The sequence below is a fragment of the Myxine glutinosa genome, chromosome 11 (genome assembly GCF_964187855.1).
Source record: "Myxine glutinosa chromosome 11, kmMyxGlut1.1, whole genome shotgun sequence".
NCBI classification, from domain to species: Eukaryota; Metazoa; Chordata; class Myxini; order Myxiniformes; family Myxinidae; genus Myxine; species Myxine glutinosa.
In genome coordinates this window covers 42157850-42181678 of record NC_136271.1, presented here as the reverse complement: position 1 = coordinate 42181678, position 23829 = coordinate 42157850, and the positions used below count along the sequence as shown (strand labels likewise).

The window sequence follows — 23829 nt, the reverse complement described above, 5'->3', positions numbered from 1 at the left end:
CTTCCACTTCCTTCGACTGTTCATCCACGTTGGGATTCACTCTATCTCTACCCAACGCCAAGAATGATGGCAGACTTAAGTTGGAGGTTGCTACATGGTGCACTGAGCTCTGGATCTATGATGCGGCACTTCACTAACGTCTCAGAGGATTGCTGCTTTTGTGGTGAAAGGGAAACTATATTTCACATATACCTTCAATGCCACCGTCTTGAACCAGTGTTCTTACTGATGAAAAATCTTCTCTTGCGCTTCTGGCTTCACTTCTCTCCAACACTTTTTATCATCGGGCACCCGGTAAAGAAACTAAGCAAGTCACGAGATCTCCTTGTGAACTTTATTTTAGCCTGTGCAAAAATGGCAATATATAAAACCAGGAAGGCAAAAATTGAGAAAGATGTGGTGGAACACAGTTCTGTATGTCTGAAGGGCTTAATACGCTCACGCATTATTTCGGAGTACAAGGTGGCAGAATATAGTAACACTGTTCAAAAGTTTAAGGAAACCTGGACTATAAATGATGCACTTTGTACGGTCTCCCCACAAGATATTTTGCTCTTATTTGTATAAATGTGTTATTTGGCGTTCTTTTTGGTGTTCTTTGGCGTTCTTTTTTTGGTGTTCTTTGGCGTTCTTTTACCTTCCCCATGTCTGTCTTGGTAGTGCTTTCTCTTCAAAATGCTCTACCTTGGCTACTGTAGTTCAAACCATGGACTTGCAGAGATGAGGAATTGAGCGACATTAAACTGGGAACATATGTTTGCCTGAGCTTGCATGAGCTCTGAACGCAAATCTCTGTAACCTTTCCAACAAAAGCACTACTACTACTACAACTACTACTACTACTGGTACTACCACTACTTCTACTACTACTACTAATAATAATACTACTACTGCTACAACTACTACTACTACTAATAATAATACTACTACTGCTACAACTACTACTACTACTAATAATAATACTACTACTGCTACAACTACTACTACTACTAATAATAATACTACTACTGCTACAACTACTACTACTACTAATAATAATACTACTACTGCTACAACTACTACTACTACTAATAATAATACTACTACTGCTACAACTACTACTACTACTGGTACTACCACTACTTCTACTACTACTACTAATAATAATACTACTACTGCTACTACTGCTGGTACTACTACTACTACGACTACTACTACTACTACTACTACTACTACTACTAGTACTGCTATATTTAACAGCCAGCCCCAATTATTCCCACCTTCCTATGAGATTGGTCGGGGAAGGATTTTTGGGCGACGTTTTTCAAGAATCGACTGGTCAGGTCTGACGTTCGATTGACGGTGATTTGAGTAGGAATTTGTAATTTGTTCAGGTTGCCGGAGCCCGGAGATAACTCGGCTACTCTTCATGAAAGACACCGCGGGATCTTCATCGTCCTCCAACACATAATCAGGTATGCACACTTCGCCTCTAAGCTATCCAACCTCGGTTCGAATCCCAACGCAGCTATAAACGATCACCTTGGTGTTTTATCGGCAGGGTGATTCATCAATGTGTGTGTCATCCCTCGGATGGACGCCAAGCCGGGCGTCCTGTCTGCTAGGATTTCATATTGGATGTTAAAGATCTCACTTTTGAAGAAGAGTCGGCGAGCAATCTCCGGCATACTGAACGAATTCCAAATTCCCGCCCTAATCTAAAGGGGGCACTGCATTGGCAGCACAGGGACTTGTACATGGGACTCAAACCCATTTAATGAATACCTTAACAGAGGTACCTTTTACATACGATAGTGAGGTTTATAAAAGTAAAAGTTTCCGTGTGCGGTGCTTACTGATCCGCACCGATCAACTTTCTGATACCACGAGGGTAATGTTTATGGAAAACGACACCTGGACTCTCTTTTTGGTCCTTCACACATCAGATGGCGGGAAAACCAGCACACCCAGCTTCCGGGCCAACTTTCCTGCTGAGGACCCCATTTAAACCCACCTGCTGCAAGTCCACTCGTCCATACCCCATGTTGTTTGAAACGGTCCAGCAAAGGAAAACCAACGAGGATTTCAAATCTAGGGTAAGTGTGCGGACCGTTCAAAATATGCTGCAGATGAAACGCTCACGATGGCTTTTGGAAGCTTCATGTTTAAATAACGGTCAAAATTGTTCCCACCTTTGTGTTGTCAGCCAGGTGAGGATGAGGAGGGGGGGGGGGGGGGGGGGGGTTCAAGTCTTTTTGGAAATGGCGCTGTTTAAACCTGACGTTCGACTGTGGCAGGAATCTGGAATTTGTTCAGGGTACCAGTGACGACTCACCTGGATTCTCCTCATGTGAGACTATATACAGGTGTTGGCTTAACCGTTAAGGTGGCTGGCTTAAGACCTTAGGGCCTTGAGTTTGAGCCCCTGTTGTGCCGTTAAATAACACCAGGTGGGTTGACTCAGCCTGTCATCCTTCCAGGTAGGCAAAATGAGTACCAGCTTACTGGAAGCAAGAGCACTTCATCAGCGGCATTGCTGCGCTTTCAAAAATGATGCAACAAGTAGCGTCCATGGATCTTTCACAACCGGCTGCCCTGCTTCTCCACTTTAACGTCCTTCTGATGGATGGTGCACGGATGATGGGTTGGCTCATGGTGCACGGATGATAGGTTGGCTCATGGTGCACGGATGATGGGTTGGCTTATGGTGCACGGATGATAGGTTGGCCTATGGTGCACGGGTGATGGGTTGGGTCATGGTGCACGGATGATGGGTTGTCTCATGGTGCACGGATAATGGGTTGGCTCATGGTGCACGGATGATGGGTTGGCTCATGGTGCACGGATGATGGGTTGGCTCATGGTGCATGGATGATGTGTTGGTTCATGGTGCACGAAAGATGGGTTGGCCTATGGTGCACGGGTGATGGGTTGGTTCATGGTGCACGAATGATGGGTTGGCTCATGGTGCACGAATGATGGGTTGGCTCATGGTGCACGAATGATGGGTTGGCTCATGGTGCACGAATGATGGGTTGGCCTATGGTGCACGGGTGATGGGTTGGTTCATGGTGCACGAATGATGGGTTGGCTCATGGTGCACGGATGATAGGTTGGCCGATGGTGCACGGGTGATGGGTTGGTTCATGGTGCACGAATGATGGGTTGGCTCATGGTGCACGGATGATGGGTTGTCTCATGGTGCACGGATGATGGGTTGGCTCATGGTGCACGGGTGATGGGTTGGCTCATGGTGCACGAATGATGGGTTGGTTCATGGTGCACGGATGATAGGTTGGCCGATGGTGCACGGGTGATGGGTTGGTTTATGGTGCACGAATGATGGGTTGGCTCATGGTGCACGGATGATGGGTTGTCTCATGGTGCACGGATGATGGGTTGGCTCATGGTGCACGGATGATGGGTTGCCTCATGGTGCACGGATGATGGGTTGGTTCATGGTGCACGAATGATGGGTTGGCTCATGGTGCACGAATGATGGGTTGGCTCATGGTGCACGGATGATGGGTTGTCTCATGGTGCATGTATGATGGGTTGGCTCATGGTGCACGGATGATGGGTTGGTTCATGGTGCACGAATGATGGGTTGGCTCATGGTGCACGAATGATGGGTTGGCTCATGGTGCACGAATGATGGGTTGGCTCATGGTGCACGAATGATGGGTTGGCTCATGGTGCCTGCAAAACACCAGGGTGGCAGTTTATACCGGTGTCTACATTTTAATCCAGCCTAGACAGCTCAAAGGCGAGTGTTACTAACGATGTTACTGCTAATATGAAGACGATGTTACTGTAATAATAAACTGAGGCTAGTTTCCTTACTCCCACGATTAATTACGACACTGTTTCTCATCGAGTCATCCATGAACCATACACCGCTTCAATCCAGTAACTTTGCAGTCATGACGAAGGGATTGGAGTGTTATGATTATATTTCTGTATTATTATTATTATTATTATTAACGTTATTATTATTACTAGGACGTGCCCGTACGTGGGTGCCCGTACGTGCGTGCAAAAAAGCATGCGTGCAAACAACAACAAAAAAAAACTTTGAAACCACGTGGCAGTAACGACCACAGAACCCCCCCCTCTATTTACATGAATGGTTTGGTCCATTCGCAACGACCACAGAACCCCCCCCTCTATTTACATGCAATGGTTTGGTCCATTCGCAACGCCAAAGCGAACGGCGAACGGCTAAATCGGCATAGCTCGGTAAGTACTTGTCCGATTAATTTCAAACCTTGAAAAGGCACATCCTCGGGTCCCCAGCAATATACCTGGCAAGTTTAAAGTATATCGGACCCGTGGTTGTCGAGAAACAGCGGTCACAGACAAACATACATACACACATACACACATACACACATACACACATACACACATACACACAGAGATTAATGGAATTATAGATAGATTATTATTATTATTAACGTTATTATTATTATTATTATTATTACGAAAACGATAATACTGTATGAAGGAACCTGGGCTAATTTGTCCGAAGTGGCCTGAAGGTGAGGCATGAAGGCATGAAGCCTAAGGCCTATATGTATTGCTTCGTTAGGAGACCTGTAACACCTTTGCTTTCGATATCTGATGGTCATTTTAACAATCGGTTTGTTTATGTTTCACACTGATTGAAAAACGCATAGGTAGAGCATGGCGATTGTGATACATGACAGGTTCAATGATATGTCCGGCCTGAACGGCATATAAATCAAAATGGCGGTGTGTGGAGTCTGCCATCATAAGCCGTAATGACAACACATCACCCCTGTCATGTGACCAGATCCTGACCTCTGATTGGTGTACGTTTGTGAGGGACATACATACATTCATACATACATACATACATACATACATACATACGGACATATGGACATATGGACGGACGTATGGACAGACAAACTGTTCGAGACGGCCTTGACCTGTGGGCTACGCAGTAAAAAAAATTGTTTTACTTCTATCTTGAAAATTAGACATCGTTGGTTTTCGTGGACTATCGTGATAATGGTTATAGCATTTACATGATATTTTGAAGGGAAAACGTTGCTTTATTAGTGTTACCAGAGGATGGACCCTTTTATATATCTCAGAGGATCCTCCAATGTGACTCGTGCATTACACATAAAATACATCATTTGTAACCATAAATCAAGCTAAGCACAAGTGTACGTTACCGATAATGTACCTGTGTATAGTAACACCATCATGGATAATAGGCATGTAATGAATGATGTGTATGTACTATAACATCATGCATGTAACCACCATGACTTGAAATGGAACCCCTGCAACTGTAGGGCAGTGAATGGGGATGGTAGCATGGACCTTCTTGCTGCTGAGATCAGTGAGCTGTCGGGTAAAGGTCCCATCGACGTCGACTCTGACTCGAGGTCGATCCCTTATGGTGCACCACGATCAGCTCACCATGGCTCCTGGTCACTCTCACCTTTGGGTCTACCTCGGGTAAGCACTCTCTGTATGACACATGTATTATATGTTCAAGTACACCTCTTTTTAGAGAACACATTAAGCTGGCTATCTAACTACAGAATTCATGTCTCTCAAGGTCTTCGAGTAAATTTACCCTCAGTGACGACATTTGGGCGGATATATCGACCAAATTCCTGATATATTGATTGAGTATACTAGCGTGACTCGGCGCGCTCTGTGCGCCTCACCACACGTCGTTTCAGAGGGATAGGCATCTTTGACCATTTTTGGTGTCTTTTGGGTCTTCAGGGTATTTTGGGTCTTCAGGGTATTTTGGGTCGTCATGGTGTTTTGGGTCTTCAGGGCCATTTGGGTCTTCAGGGTATTTCGGATCCTCTGGGCCTTTAAGGGTATTTTGGGTCTTTGGGGTGTTTTGGGTCTTCGGTATCTTCAGGGGCTTTTGGGTCGAAAAGGTCTTTTGGTTCCTCTGGGTCTTTAACGGCCTTTGGGGTATTTTGGTTCTTCAGGGTATTTAAGGGTCTTTTGGGTTTTCAGGGTATTTAAGGGTCTTTGGAGTGTTCAGGGTGTTTTGGGTCTTTTGTGTCTTCAGGGCCATTTGGGTCTTCAGGGTCTTTTGGATCCTCAGGGCCTGTAGTCTTTGGGGTCTTCAGGGTCTTTTGGGTTGTCAGGGGCTTTTGGGTGTTCGGGGTGTTTTTGGTGTTTTGGGTCATCGGGATATTTTGGGTCTTCAGGGTCTTTTGGGTCTTTAAGGGTATTTTGGGTCTTCAGGGATCTTGGTAGTCTTAAGGGTCTTGGGGGACTTAAAGGGTCGTCAAAGGTCTGAGGGGTTTCAGCAGTCTCAACGTAATTAAGAGTTCACGGACTGTGTTTTGGGTGTTAATTTTGTTCGAAGAAGAAGAAGAAGACGTATTGGTCGCATATAAACATACCTAACCATATACGTTTGCTCTATTATAATAAGATAAGGTCAACTGGCTTATTTCACAAACACTTCCAGGTCTCTAGTGAAAGTGCTGCACAGACCATATGTGGCTCCATGAATTCTCATGTTTGAATGAGCTAGCTGCAGGTCAGATTACCATGTTTTGACACACATGAAAGTATAACCGAGATTGATCTTTCTGAGAGTCTTGAGTTACCTATTGTTATTTAAAATGCAAAGGGTTTCTAACAAAACAGGGATGTCTCCTCAATGTGCATTTTCTCTAGTTCTAGTATATGTACCGTACAAGCTTCGCCACGAGCCTCAGATCGTTTCTACAAAGGGAATTCACTGCAAGGGAATTCTCAGCTATTTTAATGACTTGACATTCCCATTTTCCCCAAAAAACCGCAGGGTGAGACACCCGCTCCATCAAATATTTCAACTGAAGCTTCACCAACTCTACCTGGCTTGCCAAGAGGACCCCTCACAACTCTAATGGCTTCAGATCATGGGCTGTCATTTGGACCTGCCAATGGTCTTCTCCAACCAGGCTGCTCCAACCTCGAGCTGTTGAGCGGCAGTGATGGTCAGTGTTGTTGCGGAGTAATTACTCATTCCCCCCATTCCACAAGATCCCGCGTATCAAGGTAGTTTTTCATTATCGATGTGTTTTCTTCGTATTTCAGCATTCTTTGGTTACCTCCGCCACCAAAGGTGGATGGAGGTTATGTTTTCAGCCATGTCTACCTGTTTGTTTGTGAACAGGATATCTCAAAAAGTTGTGGACAGATTCAGACAAAATTTGGTGGAGAGGTTGGGTATTTGACAGGGACGAAATGATTAGATTTTGGTGAAAATCTGAATGTGGGTCTGGATCCGAGAATGTTTAAAGTGATTCTTCACCATCGGGAGATAGGGCCAAAAACGATACACAGCAGGATATCTCAAACAGTTGTGGACAGATTCAGACAAAATTTGGTGGGGAGGTTGGGTATTTGACAGGGACGAAATGATTAGATTTTGGTGAAAATCTGAATGTGGATCTGGATCCGAGAATGTTTAAAGTGATTCTTCACCATTGGGAGATAGGGCCAAAAACGATACACAGCAGGATATCTCAAACAGTTGTGGACAGATTCAGACAAAATTTGGTGGGGAGGTTGGGTATTTGACAGGGACCAAATGATTAGATTTTTGTGAAAATCTGAATGTGGATCTGGATCCGAGAATGTTTAAAGTGATTCTTCACCATTGAGAGATAGGGCCAAAAACGATACACAGCAGGATATCTCAAACAGTTGTGGACAGAGTCAGACAAAATTTGGTGGGGAGGTTGGGTATTTGACAGGGACGAAATGATTAGATTTTAGTGAAAATCTGAATGTGGATCTGGATCCGAGAATGTTTAAAGTGATTCTTCACCATTGAGAGATAGGGCCAAAAACGATACACAGCAGGATATCTCAAACAGTTGTGGACAGATTCAGACAAAATTTGGTGGGGAGGTTGGGTATTTGACAGGGACGAAATGATTAGATTTTAGTGAAAATCTGAATGTGGATCTGGATCCGAGAATGTTTAAAGTGATTCTTCACCATTGAGAGATAGGGCCAAAAACGATACACAGCAGGATATCTCAAACAGTTGTGGACAGAGTCAGACAAAATTTTGTGGGGAGGTTGGGTATTTGACAGGGACGAAATGATTAGATTTTAGTGAAAATCTGAATGTGGATCTGGATCCGAGAATGTTTAAAGTGATTCTTCACCATTGAGAGATAGGGCCAAAAACGATACACAGCAGGATATCTCAAACAGTTGTGGACAGATTCAGACAAAATTTGGTGGGGAGGTTGGGTATTTGACAGGGACGAAATGATTAGATTTTAGTGAAAATCTGAATGTGGATCTGGATCCGAGAATGTTTAAAGTGATTCTTCACCATTGGGAGATAGGGCCAAAAACGATACACAGCAGGATATCTCAAACAGTTGTGGACAGATTCAGACAAAATTTGGTGGGGAGGTTGGGTATTTGACAGGGACGAAATGATTAGATTTTAGTGAAAATCTGAATGTGGATCTGGATCCGAGAATGTTTAAAGTGATTCTTCACCATTGGGAGATCGGGCCCAAAACGATACACAGCAGGATATCTCAAACAGTTGTCGACAGATTTGGACGAAACTTGGTGTAGAGGTTGAGTGTCTAACAAGGACAAATAGATTCGATTTTGGTGAAGATCTGAATATGGATTCGGATATGAGAGTTATTTAATTTTTAAGTGATTCTTCACCATAGGGAGATATGGCTAAAACCAACATATAGCAGGATATCTCAAAAAGTTATGGATGGATTTGGGCGAGACTTGTTGGACAGGTTGTGTGTGTGACAAGGACGAATCTTTTCAATATTGGTGAAGATCCGGATCCGGATCCAGCTAGTAGAATTTTAAAAGTGATTCTTCACCATTGAGTGATGTTGCCAAAAATGATATATAGCAGGATATCTCAAAAAATTGTGGACTGATTTGAATGAAACTTGGTGGAGAGGTCTCGTGTGTGAAAAGGACTAATCGTTATGATTTTGGTGAAGATCTGAATATGGATTCGGCTACAAGAATTATTTAATTTTTAAGTGATTCTTCACCATTGAGAGATTGGGTGAAAAGCGATATATATAACATGATATTTAAAAAATTTATGGACGAGTTATGAATAAACTTGGTGGATGTGTTAGGTGACAAGAACAAGCCGATTAGATTTTGGTTCAGGTCCGAATCCAGATCCGGCCTATCAGTGGGATACCAAACGTAAACTGTTCACCAGGTGGAGGTATGCTCTCTACTCAGTGCCGTTCTAGTTTCAAATTTGGAATGCTGTCAATATCTTAATCTTACTCATAATGCGGCACTTGTCCATGCACATTCGACAATGAGTATTTAACAGTTGTAGTGTGGTTACGGCCACCCAGTTGCTGGTGAAGCAACGTGTTACACTCTGCCTTGAAGATAGGCCGAGGGAGGGGGGGGGGGGGAAGGTGTCACCATTGTGAATATGCCAATTCTGCAATGGTCTCTGCCACAGTGCCACATAGTTCCTTAATCATATGATTTACCCCACCTGGTTTATATGGCATCCAATCACTCATTTTTACATTCTGAGAAATTCGGGCAGCATCCAGGCTTTTGAAGATTTTTCCACTTAGGGTACATCATCTGGGTATCAGAGTGTAGGTTCAAACCCAAAGGCACCACAGATATTTCATAATTAGAAAGCTCAGGTTCACAGATGTTGATAAATTCGGCTTTTGTACAGATTTTCACTTTCATTCCTTATTCGTTGGTGCAGAAAACGTTCTTTCCTGTTGCTTGGATACCAAGTTGCCAAGAATCTGTGTCAATCCCACACAGGTCTAAATTCTTCTTCTCCATCCATTGCTCAATAGAGGTGATGCTGAGCCTGCTGATATCTAGTTCACCGCCACTACAGGCACCAATCTCTGGACTTCATCATCGATCAATGTGATTAGCACAACTGAGGGCTGTCCGCAAAAACGATATTATTGCATGGAAAACAGCGTGTTGAGCCTGGTGTTGGCTTAGCGGTTAAGGTTCCAGCTTGGGATCCTAGGATCCTGGGTTCGAATCCCGGTCGATCGCTGAATTAACACCAGGGGGGTTGACTCAACCTGTCATCCTTCCCAGGTCGCCAAATTCAGTACCAGCTTGCTGGGATGAATGATCACGTTGTGTACACCGGTTTAGAATAGGTACACTGTATCCCTGCACATCGTAAGAGCGTGACCATGGGTTGGCGCCAGGAAGGGCATCCGGCCATAAAAAAACATTGCCTCAAACAAGGAACCATGATTGTCATGGGGCCCGCAAGGCTAACCCCCGCTCCAGCGGGGAAAATGGCCTTAAAACGATCATTCATTCATTCATTCATTCATTCATTCATTTATAAACAGAGTAAGGTAGAGAGCATTCCTCCGCCAGGCTGAACAATTTATGGTTTGTATCTCACTGACAGGTCATATCTGGATCCAGACCTGAACCAAAATCGAATTGCCTTGTTCTTGTGACTTACCCAACTCATCCACCAAGTTTCCAAATCTAATCATTTCATCCATGTCACATACGCAACCTCTCCACCAAATTTCGTTCGCATCTATCCACAACCTCGCAAACAACCAGACAGACAAACCACCAGATGAAAAATCACTCACTTGGCAAAAGAGAACAAAATAAAATGGCACTCGGCAGAGCATCCTTTTTACCGCACAAATAGTTGGTGGTTGAATTCATTTTGCTGATATGGAAATCTTATTCAAATTTCAAGTCAATCGGATGAAAATTGAGGATTTTAGACATTTGGAAAAAAGCGGTTGACCTTAGGCCTATGTTGACCTTGTGACCTATATTGATCTCAAAAATAGTTGGTGGTTGAAATCAGTTAACTAATCTGAAAATCCTATTCAAATTTCAAGTCAATCGGATGAAAATTGAGAATTTTAGAAATATGAAAAAGTTGTTGACCTTAGGCCTATGTTGACCTTTTTGCCAATGTTGTTCTCAAAAGTAATTGTTGGTTGAATTCAGTTCACTGAATTGAAAATCCTATTCAAATTTCAAGTCAATTGGATGAAAATTGAGGATTTTAGAAATTTGAAAGAAAGAGGATGACCTTTGGCCTATGTTGACCTTTTGGTCTATGCTATGTTGACCTCTAAAATAGTTTGTGGTTGAAATCGGTGAACTGAAATGAAAATCCTATTTAAATTTCAAGTCAATTGGATGAAAATTGAGGATTTTAGAAATTTGAAAGAAAGCGGTTGAATTGTGGCCTATGTTGACGTTTTGGCCCATGTTCACCTCTAAAATAGTTGGTGGTTGAATTCAGTTCGCTGATATGTAAATCCTATTCAAATTTCAAGTCAATCTGATGAAAATTGAGGATTTTAGAAATTTGAAAAGGTTGTTGAACTTTTGGCCTATGATGACCCTTTTGGCCTATGCTGATCTCAAAACTAGTTGGTGGTTGAATTAATTTAGCTGATATATAAATCCTATTTAAATTTCATGTCAATCGGATACAAATTGAGGATTTTAGAAATTCGAGAAAAGTGATTGACTTTTGGGCTATATCGAACTTTTGACCTTTTTCCCCTCAAAATAAATAGGATTTTGTCGGACCACGAACTATACCATTTGGTGAAGTTTTGTGAAGATTGGTTTAAAGTTGTGACCTGTAGACAAGTATAAGTGAGCGGACAGACAAACACACACACACACACACACACACACACACACACACACACACACACACACACACACACACACACACACACACACACACACACACACACACACACACACACACTTGTCAAACATACTTGATATACTTAAACTTGATAAACTATACATACAGTCACGTGAAAAAGTAAGTACACCCCATGTAAAGTTTTGACTTTTTCAACATATTTCAACATACAGCTATTTGATCTTCATTTCAATAATATTGATAGATAAAGGTGATATAATATAACAAATATCATGAAACATTTACATTTTGTAGTCCATTGTATAATTTAAATAAACATAAATGCAAATTTCGCATGTGGAAAAAGTAAGTACACCCTTGGTTCTAATAGGTGGTATTGCCCCCTTTGGCAGAAACAACCTCAAGTGGGCGTTTCTTATAACTGTCTACCGGTCTCTGACATCGACTGGGAGAAATTTTTGCCCACTCCTCCATGCAGAATTCTTTCAGCTGTGCGATGTTTGAGGGGTTTCTTACATGCACAGCTCGTTTCAAATCCCCCCACAACATCTCGATGGGATTTAGATCCGGGCTTTGACTTGGCCATTCCTGAACCCTCCATTTCTTTCTTTTCAGCCATTCCTTGGTGGATTTACTGGTATATTTAGGGTCATTGTCATGTTGAAAGGTCCACCTTCGGTTGAGCTTCAACTTTCCGACAGATGGCCTCACATTATCCTCAAGCACCCTCTGGTACAATGAAGAATTCATAGTGGATTCTATGATGGTGAGCTGCCCAGGCCCTGATGCAGCAAAGCTGCCCCAAACCATAATATTTCCACCACCATGCTTTACAGTTGGTATCACGTTCTTGTGGTCAAATGCTGTCTTTGGTTTTCGCCAAACATGTCTTCTGGTACTGTGGCCAAATAGCTCTACCTTTGACTCATCTGTCCAGAGCACATTGTTCCAGAAGTGCTGGTCTTTGCCGAGGTGTTCATTGGCAAACTTTAGTCGTGCCCTGATGTTCTTTCTGGACAGCAAAGGTTTCCTCCTGGCACACCTCCTATGTAGATCAAATTTGTGCAGCCCCTTTCTAATGGTAGACTCATGCACTTTGACATCAACAGTGGCAAGAGCTACCTGTAGGTCCCGTGATGACATTCTGGGGTTCTTAGAGACTTCTTTCAGCATCTTGCGGTCTGCTCTCTGGCTGAACTTGCTGGGGCGGCCTGGCCTGAACAAGTTGGCAGTTGTTTGGAATCTTCTCCACTTGTAGATGATCTTCCAGACAGTCGAATGATTGATTTCAAATTGTTTGGAGATCTTTTTAAATCCCTTCCCAGACTCGTAGGCATCTATAACCTTCTTTCTGAAGGCCTCAGAGAGCTCTTTTGATCTAGGCATGGTGACGCCACACACTTCAACAACAAATAACAAACCAAACGAAATGTCTGAGGTTTAAATAAGACAGGTTCCTCCCTGATCCTATCTAACGATGATGATCCTATCTATCCTGATCCTATCCTGATCCTATCATTTGCACCTGAGCTGGTGCACCTGATTCTAATTTTAGGTATTTGAAGTAGTGATAAATGTTGGGGGTGTACTTACTTTTTCCACATGCGAAATTTGCATTTATGTTTATTTAAATTATACAATGGACTACAAAATGTAAATGTTTCATGATATTTGTTATATTATATCACCTTTATCTATCAATATTGTTGAAATGAAGATCAAATAGCTGTATGTTGAAATATGTTGAAAAAGTCAAAACTTTACATGGGGTGTACTTACTTTTTCAGGTGACTGTATATCTATCTATATATATATATATGTATATATATATATGTATATATATATATATATATATATGTGTGTTTTTTTTTTGGGGGTTTTTTTTTTTGTTATGATTATTATTTCTTACTAGCCGAAACCCGTGGAACATCCACGGAAGGGAGGATGTGGTGTATGGATAGAGTGTACCATTATGGATGGCAGAGGGGATTTGCTTGTCCGAGTAAGAGTTAGGAAGAAAAATGAGAATGAAGAGTGCATATATGAACAACGATCGCTGACACCGGCACAAATGCATGCTCTGGATTGTCCACTCAGTGGACGGCTTGCTTTGCTTTCGCCTTTGCCTGTCCAATCAGCGGACGGCTTGCTTCGCCTTCACCCAGCAGACGCCAATACGATGGCGTCGTAAGATGGCGTTGTATCGGCAGTTAATCGGATGCTTTTGGGCCCCAACGTCGGCTAATTCAGATTTTTCGAGTATGGCTGTAGGTTATAAACAAAGAGCGCGGTTCGTAGATCGTAAATCCATTAGTGCCGTGGGCATCGGGTCACTGGGTGCGGCGTAAAAGGGATAACAAAGTCGAGTCCTTACGCTATTATTATATAGACTAGCCGAAACCCGTGGAACATCCACGGAAGGGAGGATATGGTGTATGGATAGAGTGTACCATTATGGATGGCATAGGGGATTTGCTTGTCCGAGTAAGAGTTAGGAAGAAAGATGAGAATGAAGACTGCGTATATGAACAACGATCGCCGACACCGGCACAAATGCATGCTCTGGATTGTCCACTCAGTGGACGGCTTGCTTTCGCCTTTGCCTGTCCAATCAGCGGACGGCTTGCTTCGCCTTCGCCCAGCAGACGCCAATACGATGGCGTCGTAAGATGGCGTCATATCGGCAGTTAATCGGATGCTTTTGGGCCCCAACGTCGGCTAATTCAGATTTTTCGTGTATGTCTGTACGTGATAAACAAAGAGCGCGGTTCGTAGATCGTAAATCCATTCGTGCTGTGGGCATCGGGTCACTGGGTGCGGCATAAAAGGGATAACAAAGTCGAGTCCTTACGCTATTATTATATAGATTTAGTTTCCGGCGCGTTTCATTGTTATTGGCATCCGTGGCAATAAAGCCTTATTTATTTCCATTGTACATTTTAACCCAGATTACCGTTTGAGTTTATTTCCTGCAGGTTTGAAGATTGCCCGGCGAGATCGTGTCAGGGAAAAGCTTCCCGCTTCTTCTTCCTCCCTTCCCCCCACGCATATATAGTGAAATCTGCCATTGATCGTCGCCTCGGTGTTAAGTCATGCCTTGCGGTTGGGATTATAATCAAATGAATCCATTTTGAGTTCTCCAACCTTAATGAGCAAATAAACAAGAAACGTCAAGCAGTTGTTTCAGTTTCATAAAACCAAAAGGTTTTCAGATTCATGAGTGTATGCAGGACTCGCTGCGTTGCCCTGATGAAGCCACAACAAGGGCGAAACCAGGTCGGTAACTGTGAGCTTTTGCATGCACTCATGATTGTATTTGAAACAAGATCTAAATTAGGTACTGCTGGATGGCTCCTCCGGAGTTTGGCAGGCAAGGCGTACGTACGTGGCGGTGACGGCACTGCATGCGCTGATATAGGTTGGAACACCAAATAATTATATTCTGATATATTTTATATATATATATATATATATATATATATATATATATATATATATATATATATATATATATATATATATATATATATATATATATATATATATATTACATACATATTACATACATACATACTTATATATTGATTTATACTTATATATTGATATATTGATTTATACTTATATATTGATATATATTGATTTATACTTATATATTGATTTATACTTTATATATTGATTTATACTTATATATTGATATATATTGATTTATACTTATATATTGATATATTGATTTATACTTATATATTGGTATATATTGATTTATACTTATATATTGATATATATTGATTTATACTTATATATTGATTTATACTTTATATATTGATTTATACTTTATATATTGATATATATTGATTTTTACTTTATATATTGATTTATACTTTATATATTGATTCATACTTAGATATTGATATATATTGATTTATACTTATATATTGATTTGTACTTTATATATTGATTTATACTTATATATTGATATATATTGATTTATACTTTATATATTGATATATATTGATTTATACTTTATATATTGATATATATTGATTTATACTTTATATATTGATTGATTTTTTTTTTTTTTTTTTTGTATACTGAATCGAGGCTCGTGAAAGAGCTAACATTTACTTCACAAACAAATCAACCAGACAAACAAAATACCCAAAAATAGGGAGCAGAAGACAAGATGGGGAGAGAAGGGGAAGCACACAAACACAACATCCGAGAGCAGGGAGATGTGTGGAAGGGAGAGGGCCCGGGGGGAGGAGGCATGGGAAGGGGGGGGGGGGGGAGGGAAAAGTATAAAACACAAGGACACCAAGGACTTCCTGGACAGAAGTTCGTATTTCAAAAAAGTGGAATTGGGGTGAAATTAGCGGGTGTAGAAAAGATCAAGGTTTTGGATGGGGGAAGATAAGAGATTTTTTTTTTTTTTTTGTTGTATACAAGATCGAGGCTCGTGAAAGAGCAAAAATGGTGATGGTGAACTGCTGTTTGGAGATGGTGGTGAACTGCTGTTTTAAAGACTTGGAGGGTGGAGTTGGATTGAAGAGAGTGAGGGAGTTTGTTCCAGAGGTGGGAGAAAAGAGGAATGAAGGAGTGAAGGTGAGCAGAGAGTCTTGATTTTGGCAGTTTAACCATAAGAGGGTTGCAGGCAGATCTTGTGCGACCTGTAGGAATATTTGGGAGACAGAGCACAGATAGAGCTGGGGGAGCTAGGCCAGAGAGGAGTCGGTAGAAGACGGAAAGACCACCAACCTGCCTGCGGTGAGTGAGTGAGAGGCCCTTGGCGTTAGCTTCATCGCGGGAGATTCCAATTCGCGGTAGATTCATCTACTATATAAGAGAGATGTTGGTCTGTGTGTCTGTGTGTCGCCATTTTTCTCAGAGATGGCTTAATGGATCTTCATCAAACTTTCAGATGTTCATCAGTGAGTGCCTGGGAGTGTTTTAGGCAAAAAAAAAAACAATTCTGAAAAAAAAACATCATTTTTTTGGAGTAAAAAAAAAAAATCGCTCGATCATACCTAAGCCTTTTAAAATTAATGACAGTTATATACAAGTACACATTCGCATAAATAAATACAAAACAAGCAGCAGACTGGAATAAAAATAAGTTGAACAATTCCGGAAGTGTGCGAAGTTGGTAGTACGGCTTCTTCTTCTTCCTGGTCGGCATCACACTTAACTCAGAAACGTGATGAACGCCACATTCACCCACCAGCATATATATTAACCCCCTTCCTCTCCTGCCTCCCCCCTCTCCTCCCCTTCCACCTCCTCCCCTTCTCCCCTTCTCCCCTCTCTCACCCTCCTTCCCCCCTGTCCCCCCCTTCCCTCACCCTTTCCCCCTGCCTCCTCCTTCCCTCCCCCCTCCTCCTCCCCTTCCCCCCTCCCCTTCCCCCCTCCCCTTCCCCCCTCCCTCCCCCTTCTCCCCGCCCTCCCCCCTCTCCCCCGCCCGGCAACGCTGGGTACTTGTGGTAGTACTTTATATATATTGATATTGAGATATTTTTTATATATATATATATTTGATATACTTGAGTGATAACATGCTTGTCATCAATTTTTTTTCTTGCCAAGTAACAAGGGTGAAAATATAACCTCCACCCATCTTCAGTGGAAGAGGTAACAAGTAGACGTTTTTGTATATGGGGTTGAGGTGGGCTGCACCTTCATGCTTCATTAGATGTAGAATGTTATGCTTTTGGTTGATGTAGAATCATCATAACTGAGATGAATTAGCATCTTTTGAGTGTAGCTCACTCCACCTTGGCACCGTGCCGTTTTTAGGCCTAGAACTAGTCTTTTCAGCATCACTTGCTATACTCCGATGGGAGTGAGAGACTTTGTTCAACTGGGGAGCAGTAAAATTGGTGCTGCAGACCAGGAGGTGAGTATTTGCAATATGCACAGATAATTGGCCCACAATGGCCTACTCTTTTCAGATGTGAGCCCCCTCTCACTCTGCTTTGCCGCATGACCAGAACTTCTTTCTCTGGCAATTAATCCCGCACATGCGACGTTATCTCTACCGTTTATTTTGGCTTTTTACTTTTAATATTAAGAGCTGTCATTCATGTTCCACCCGAAGTAGGTGCTATGACGTAATGAGAAAATGCTGTAAGCCATTGTTGTGCTCTGTGATTTAATCATGACTATTTCATATGTTATGTCTGTATATAGATTGATGAGGGAATGGAAATTTGATTTTTCGGGGATTGTGATACTCTAAAACCTAGCAGCCCATGTGATTGCATTTTTAGTGTCTATATCCTGCTTCCTGCATGTGCATCTCATCGCAAATGAAGCCTGAGGAGCCTTGTAGGATACCCACTGTTGACCCTACCTGAGACATTGTAAATTTTCAGCATGGCAGAGATCACCACAATGCATTTTCCCAGGAGCCACTGTGTGAAGCCCAAACGACTAACCCTAAAAAAAATGAATCTAAAGTTATGTTCCCAGGTGACTTTGGGATGCCTATAAAGCAATGGGGATATTGCAAACCGACCGTGCCACACACTTTGGCTTACTAGAACCGATCAACAGGTACTCTAGCCCAATCACGTGGGTCAAAAATCCTTTACGATCATCAAAAGGTTTGGGTCAAAAACATGACCTCTGGTGGAATGGTATCAGGAAACTCACCCACTGCTGAGAATAATTGGTCACAGTGGTGGCAGGTGGATAAATGGAAAAGGAGTAACACCTGTGCAGTTTTCCGGTGCAGTACCATTCCTTAATAGCCGAGGACAAAAACATTTTGAATCCCCCTCTACACATAACATCGGATTCCATACATGAACATTCCGCCCTGGAATCCAATTCGTGGTACTATTAGCGAGGCTCAGAAGGGTGCACAAAAGAGAGGGTTTCAAAAAGTTATTAGGGTTTTTCGAGCCTTCCTTCCTTTTAATGCACGTCTAGTGCTCCCAATATGGCTTGATATTACAGAAATATGGCAAACAGAAAAGGCCTGTCTTATAAGTAAGATGTTCCATCTGTTATCCTGTGAGAACCCTGAATTGACCATTGAGTGTTGGAAAGTATGGCCGGGGGCCGAGGAGTTTCACTCTGTGGCTAAAATCCAACAGAGGGAAAACTTCATTCCAGGCGGTTATAAGAGCAATGGTCAAAGAAAACCGACTTCTGGTGAAATAAATAAATATGAATACAAAGAGTCCATCTTGGACACCTGGGGGCTGTGGGAGGCAAAGGAAGTTGGAGAAGATGCAGAAAAAGAGGAATATTTGGAGGAGAAGGGAGAAGAAGAGGGGAAGAGGGGAAGAGGGGAAGAGGGAAAAGTATTGTATGAGGAAGAAAGCGTTGGGAAAACTAGGCCAAAAAGATGTCCCAATTTTTGCCTAAGGCACCAATAGTCACGTCACCAATAGTCACTGGACACCTCAATGGTGATCCATACAAAACGAGCCTTTGTGTATGACAATTGAACATGATCTAAGTCCTCATTGTGCCGCCGTGATGACAACCTGGACCATCACTCAAAAGGCAGCAACCATTATCTGCCATTTCACGTACTAGGCCTACACACCCTAAAAGTTTATCAATTATGGTGGCATTGTCATGCCCACAACTGGCATTCCGACACACCCCTTAAACGCCACTCCAAGATTTGAACGATTACATACCTGGTCTCATCGCCCCACAAAACCTTCCGCATTGCGAGAGCCCCCCAGGTATGTAACCCCTCAATTCTTGCATAATGCCATTTGACCCTGTGCAATGACCCTCGTGATGGAATGTTTTGGTACAACTGCTTTTCCCATGCATTCCATGGAATGCACGGCTTGATGAACAACTCATTCTTTCTTGACAATCCAATTCATTCTTTAAACTTTTTTTTTATTGTATCATGGTGGTTTGATGCAGTGAAAGAATCACACTATATAACTAGAATGACACTAGGTAGAGCACATACATCCGCCAGGCCGAATAGTTGACGCTTTGTATCCCACTGATTAGTCAGGTTCACGATGTTTTTTCGTTCAAATTTTTTGGAGATTAGCAAAACTATTCATTTTTGGAATATTCAAAGCATGAGGAATCCAAAAATTAATGTTGGCATTTGCGTAGACACCTTTGTGAAAATGACACTCAGGACAGTGATGAAGATCTGTAAAGGCATATACCTGAACGGTGTAGACCTAGTAGATCCTGTGTATAGGACTTGTAGTTCAATCTGATACTAACAAGGCTGCTTTCTTCCTTTATAAACCCATACCTATAACTTCAAAGGACTTGCAATATCGTGTATTATGTAATACAGTTATATCACAAATATAAAGACAATGGTTTTCAATTACCTTTGTTTGTTGCTTTTCTATAATCCTGAGCACTATTTTGAGGCCTTTATTGGATTCCTTGACCCAGAAAACATAGGATTAGCATATTTCATTAAGTTTCTAGGTTGACTAGAAACCGAGATAGCGCAAAATATGTATTTTATGGCGGCCATTTTGAAAATCCAAAATGGCGGCCATGCAGGTGTCTGTGCAAATGCCAACATTGATTTTCGGATTCTCCATGCTCTGATTCCAAAAATGTACAGGTTTGCTAATCTCCCAAAAATTTGAACGAAATTATATTTGTTAACATAGTGAACCTGACTAGATAGGCCGGATCTGGATCCAGATCTGAGGGAAAATCTCATTGGCTCGTTCTTCTAGCCTAACTGATTCATCCTCCTAGTTTTGTCCAAATTCGTCCGCAACTTTTTGAAATATTGTGCTATTTAGTGTTTTTGGCCCGAACACTCGAGGTTGAAGAATCACTCTAAAAACTTCGTATCCGGATTCGGATCTTCACCGAAATCTAAACAATTCTTCCTTGTCACACATCCAACCTGTTCACCAAGATTCGTCCGAATCTGTCCACAACCTTTTGAGATATCCTGTTCACTGACAAACAGACAGGTTTGAAAACACAACCTTCCATCACAAAAATCGAACCTTCCATCACAAGGTTTTCATCCTTCTTCAAATGACTGTGCATGACATGACATGACATTTAAATGACATGACTCCTCTTTAATGACACTAATCCTTGCTCCCCCAGCTCTCTCTGGGCTCTGTCCCCCAAATATTCCTACAGGTCGCACAAGATCTGCCTGCAACCCTCTTATGGTTAAACTGCCGAAATCTCGGCTCTCTGCTCACCTTCACTCCTTCATTCCTCTTTTCTCCCACCTCTGGACCAAACTCCCTCACTCCCTTCAATCCCACTCCACCCTCCAGGTCTTTAAAACGGCTGTTCACCACCATCTCTTATCTTCCCCCATTCCAAACATTGATCTTTTCTACCCCCGCTAATTCACCCCAGATCCACCTTTTTGAAATACCAACTTCTTTCCTGGAAGTCCTAGCAGCGTCCATGTGTTTTATACCTCTCCTACCCCCCGCCCCCCATTCCCATGCCTCCTCCCCCCAAGCCCTCTCCCTCCCACAGATCTCCCGATGTCCCCGCTCTCAAATGTTGTACTTGTGTGCTTCCCTCTCTCTCCCCATCTTGTCCTCCCGCTCCCTTTATCTTACGTGTTATGTGTCAGTTTGCCTTTTTGTGATTGATGTTAGCTCTTACACGAGCCTCGATCTTGTATACAAAAAACCAAGAGGTGTTCAATGGTCTTCCAGATGAATGGTAAGGGATGGTCTTGCCCTATAGTTTTCCACATCATGAGCCATCAATGGTGGTTTTGTGTTGGAGAGAATGATTCAAATCATCCGAATGGAAGTGATCGCTCTGGCACTTGATTATCATACCTCATTAGAGCTTCGTTAATTATTTCTTCTGAACTTGAGTTGTGAGACTGTCTCTTGATTATATGGAGTCTGTTGATGATATTCACAGATATGCAAATCAGAAGAGCATGCGGCCTGTTCGCAAAAATGCAAATATGGGTGTTTGATCTGCAGATGGCCTCATCTAATACACTGTTTAAAGGCCGAACGATAATTCATTCGGGATTCATCAAGAAAGTTTGAGGTCCCGATATTCATTTGAATTGATAATTTTTCCCTTTTGGGTGCATTTGCCTGAACACCGATACTCTCCTCTACATATCTACTTTGTACCTGCTTGGTTCCACGAAAGGTGTGTTCTCTTGAAAGTGGCAGGTTCCTCTCGCAGTGCAAAATCCATTAGGACCTGTGCAGAGTCATTCGAAGTTGAAGTAAATGTGAAATGTTAAATGCATGGAGTGGTTAATCAAGTTGCTTTGGGTTTCCGTTCCAGAGCAAAAGGAAAGCTATTTCTAAAGGAGAGATTGCATCTCCAGCAAGCGAATCGAATATTCTCTCGGTAAATGTGAAGATGATAAAGAAGGAAAAGAGGAAATTTGAGTCCGAGGCCTATTGCAGTCCGGGGTAATGACGACCTGACTCATGCGCTACGGCGAATCAAAACGAGATACTGTGCCGTGAGCGCAGAAGGTGTGCTGGGGCAAGAAGCTGTCGGCTTCAGGGTTCAGTGAGTTGGCATGAAGAACTCACGGTTCAGTGACTTGCCATGAAGAATTCAAGGTTTGGTTACTTGGCATGAAGAATTCAGGGTTCAGTAACTTGGCACGAAGAACTCACGGTTCAGTGACTTGGCACGAAGAATTCAAGGTTTGGTTACTTGGCATGAAGAATTCAGGGTTCAGTGACTTGGCACGAAGAACTCACGGTTCAGTGACTTGGCATGAAGAATTCAGGGTTCAGTGACTTCGCACGAAGAACTCACGGTTCAGTGACTTGCCATGAAGAATTCAAGGTTTGGTTACTTGGCATGAAGAATTCAGGGTTCAGTGACTTGGCACGAAGAACTCACGGTTCAGTGACTTGGCATGAAGAATTCAGGGTTCAGTGACTTCGCACGAATAACTCACGGTTCAGTGACTTGGCACGAAGAATTCAAGGTTTGGTTACTTGGCATGAAGAACTCAGGGTTCAGTGACTTGGCACGAAGAACTCACGGTTCAGTGACTTGGCACGAAGAATTCAAGGTTTGGTTACTTGGCATGAAGAACTCAGGGTTCAGTGACTTGGCACGAAGAACTCACGGTTCAGTGACTTGGCATGAAGAACTCAGGGTTCAGTGACTTGGCACGAAGAACTCACGGTTCAGTGACTTGGCACGAAGAATTCAAGGTTTGGTTACTTGGCATGAAGAATTCAGGGTTCAGTGACTTGGCACGAAGAACTCACGGTTCAGTGACTTGGCATGAAGAATTCAAGGTTTGGTTACTTGGCATGACGAATTCAGGGTTCAGTGACTTGGCACGAAGAATTCAGGGTTCAGTGACTTTGCACGAAGAATTCAAGGTTTGGTTACTTGGCATGAAGAACTCAGGGTTCAGTGACTTCGCACGAAGAATTCAGGGTTCGGTTACTTGGCATGAAGAACTCAGGGTTCAGTGACTTGGCACGAATAATTCAAGGTTTGGTTACTTGGCATGAAGAATTCAAGGTTTGGTTACTTGGCATGAAGAACTCAGGGTTCAGTGACTTGGCACGAAGAATTCAAGGTTTGGTTACTTGGCATGAAGAACTCAGGGTTCAGTGACTTGGCACGAAGAATTCAAGGTTTGGTTACTTGGCATGAAGAATTCAGGGTTCAGTGACTTGGCATGAAGAATTCAGGGTTCAGTGACTTGGCACGAAGAATTCAAGGTTTGGTTACTTGGCATGAAGAATTCAGGGTTCAGTGACTTGGCACGAAGAATTCAGGGTTCAGTGACTTGGCATGAAGAATTCAGGGTTCAGTGACTTGGCACGAAGAATTCAGGGTTCAGTGACTTGGCACGAAGAATTCAGGGTTCAGTGACTTGGCATGAAGAATTCAGGGTTCAGTGACTTGGCATGAAGAATTCAGGGTTCAGTGACTTGGCACGAAGAATTCAGGGTTCAGTGACTTGGCATGAAGAACTCAGGGTTCAGTGACTTGGCACGAAGAATTCAGGGTTCGGTTACTTGGCATGAAGAACTCAGGGTTCAGTGACTTGGCACGAAGAATTCAGGGTTCAGTGAGTTGGCATGAAGAACTCAGGGTTCAGTGACTTGGCACGAAGAATTCAAGGTTTGGGTACTTGGCATGAAGAACTCAGGGTTCAGTGACTTGGCATGAAGAATTCAGGGTTCAGTGACTTGGCATGAAGAATTCAG

At 42.5% G+C, this 23829-nt stretch overlaps 1 protein-coding gene across 1 annotated transcript in view; it reads left to right on the top strand.

Annotated features, from left to right (window-relative positions):
* The first annotated feature begins 2016 nt into the window (after window positions 1-2016).
* Window positions 2017-23829, top strand: part of LOC144888293 (uncharacterized) — a 104294-nt gene continuing 82481 nt past the window's right edge. Inside the window, exons 1-3 of the mRNA XM_078765959.1 lie at window positions 2017-2075; window positions 5310-5475; window positions 6800-6974. Coding sequence (XP_078622085.1) covers window positions 5332-5475; window positions 6800-6974 — 319 coding nt within the window. The 5' untranslated portion in view covers window positions 2017-2075; window positions 5310-5331. The remainder of the gene's footprint in view (window positions 2076-5309; window positions 5476-6799; window positions 6975-23829) is intronic.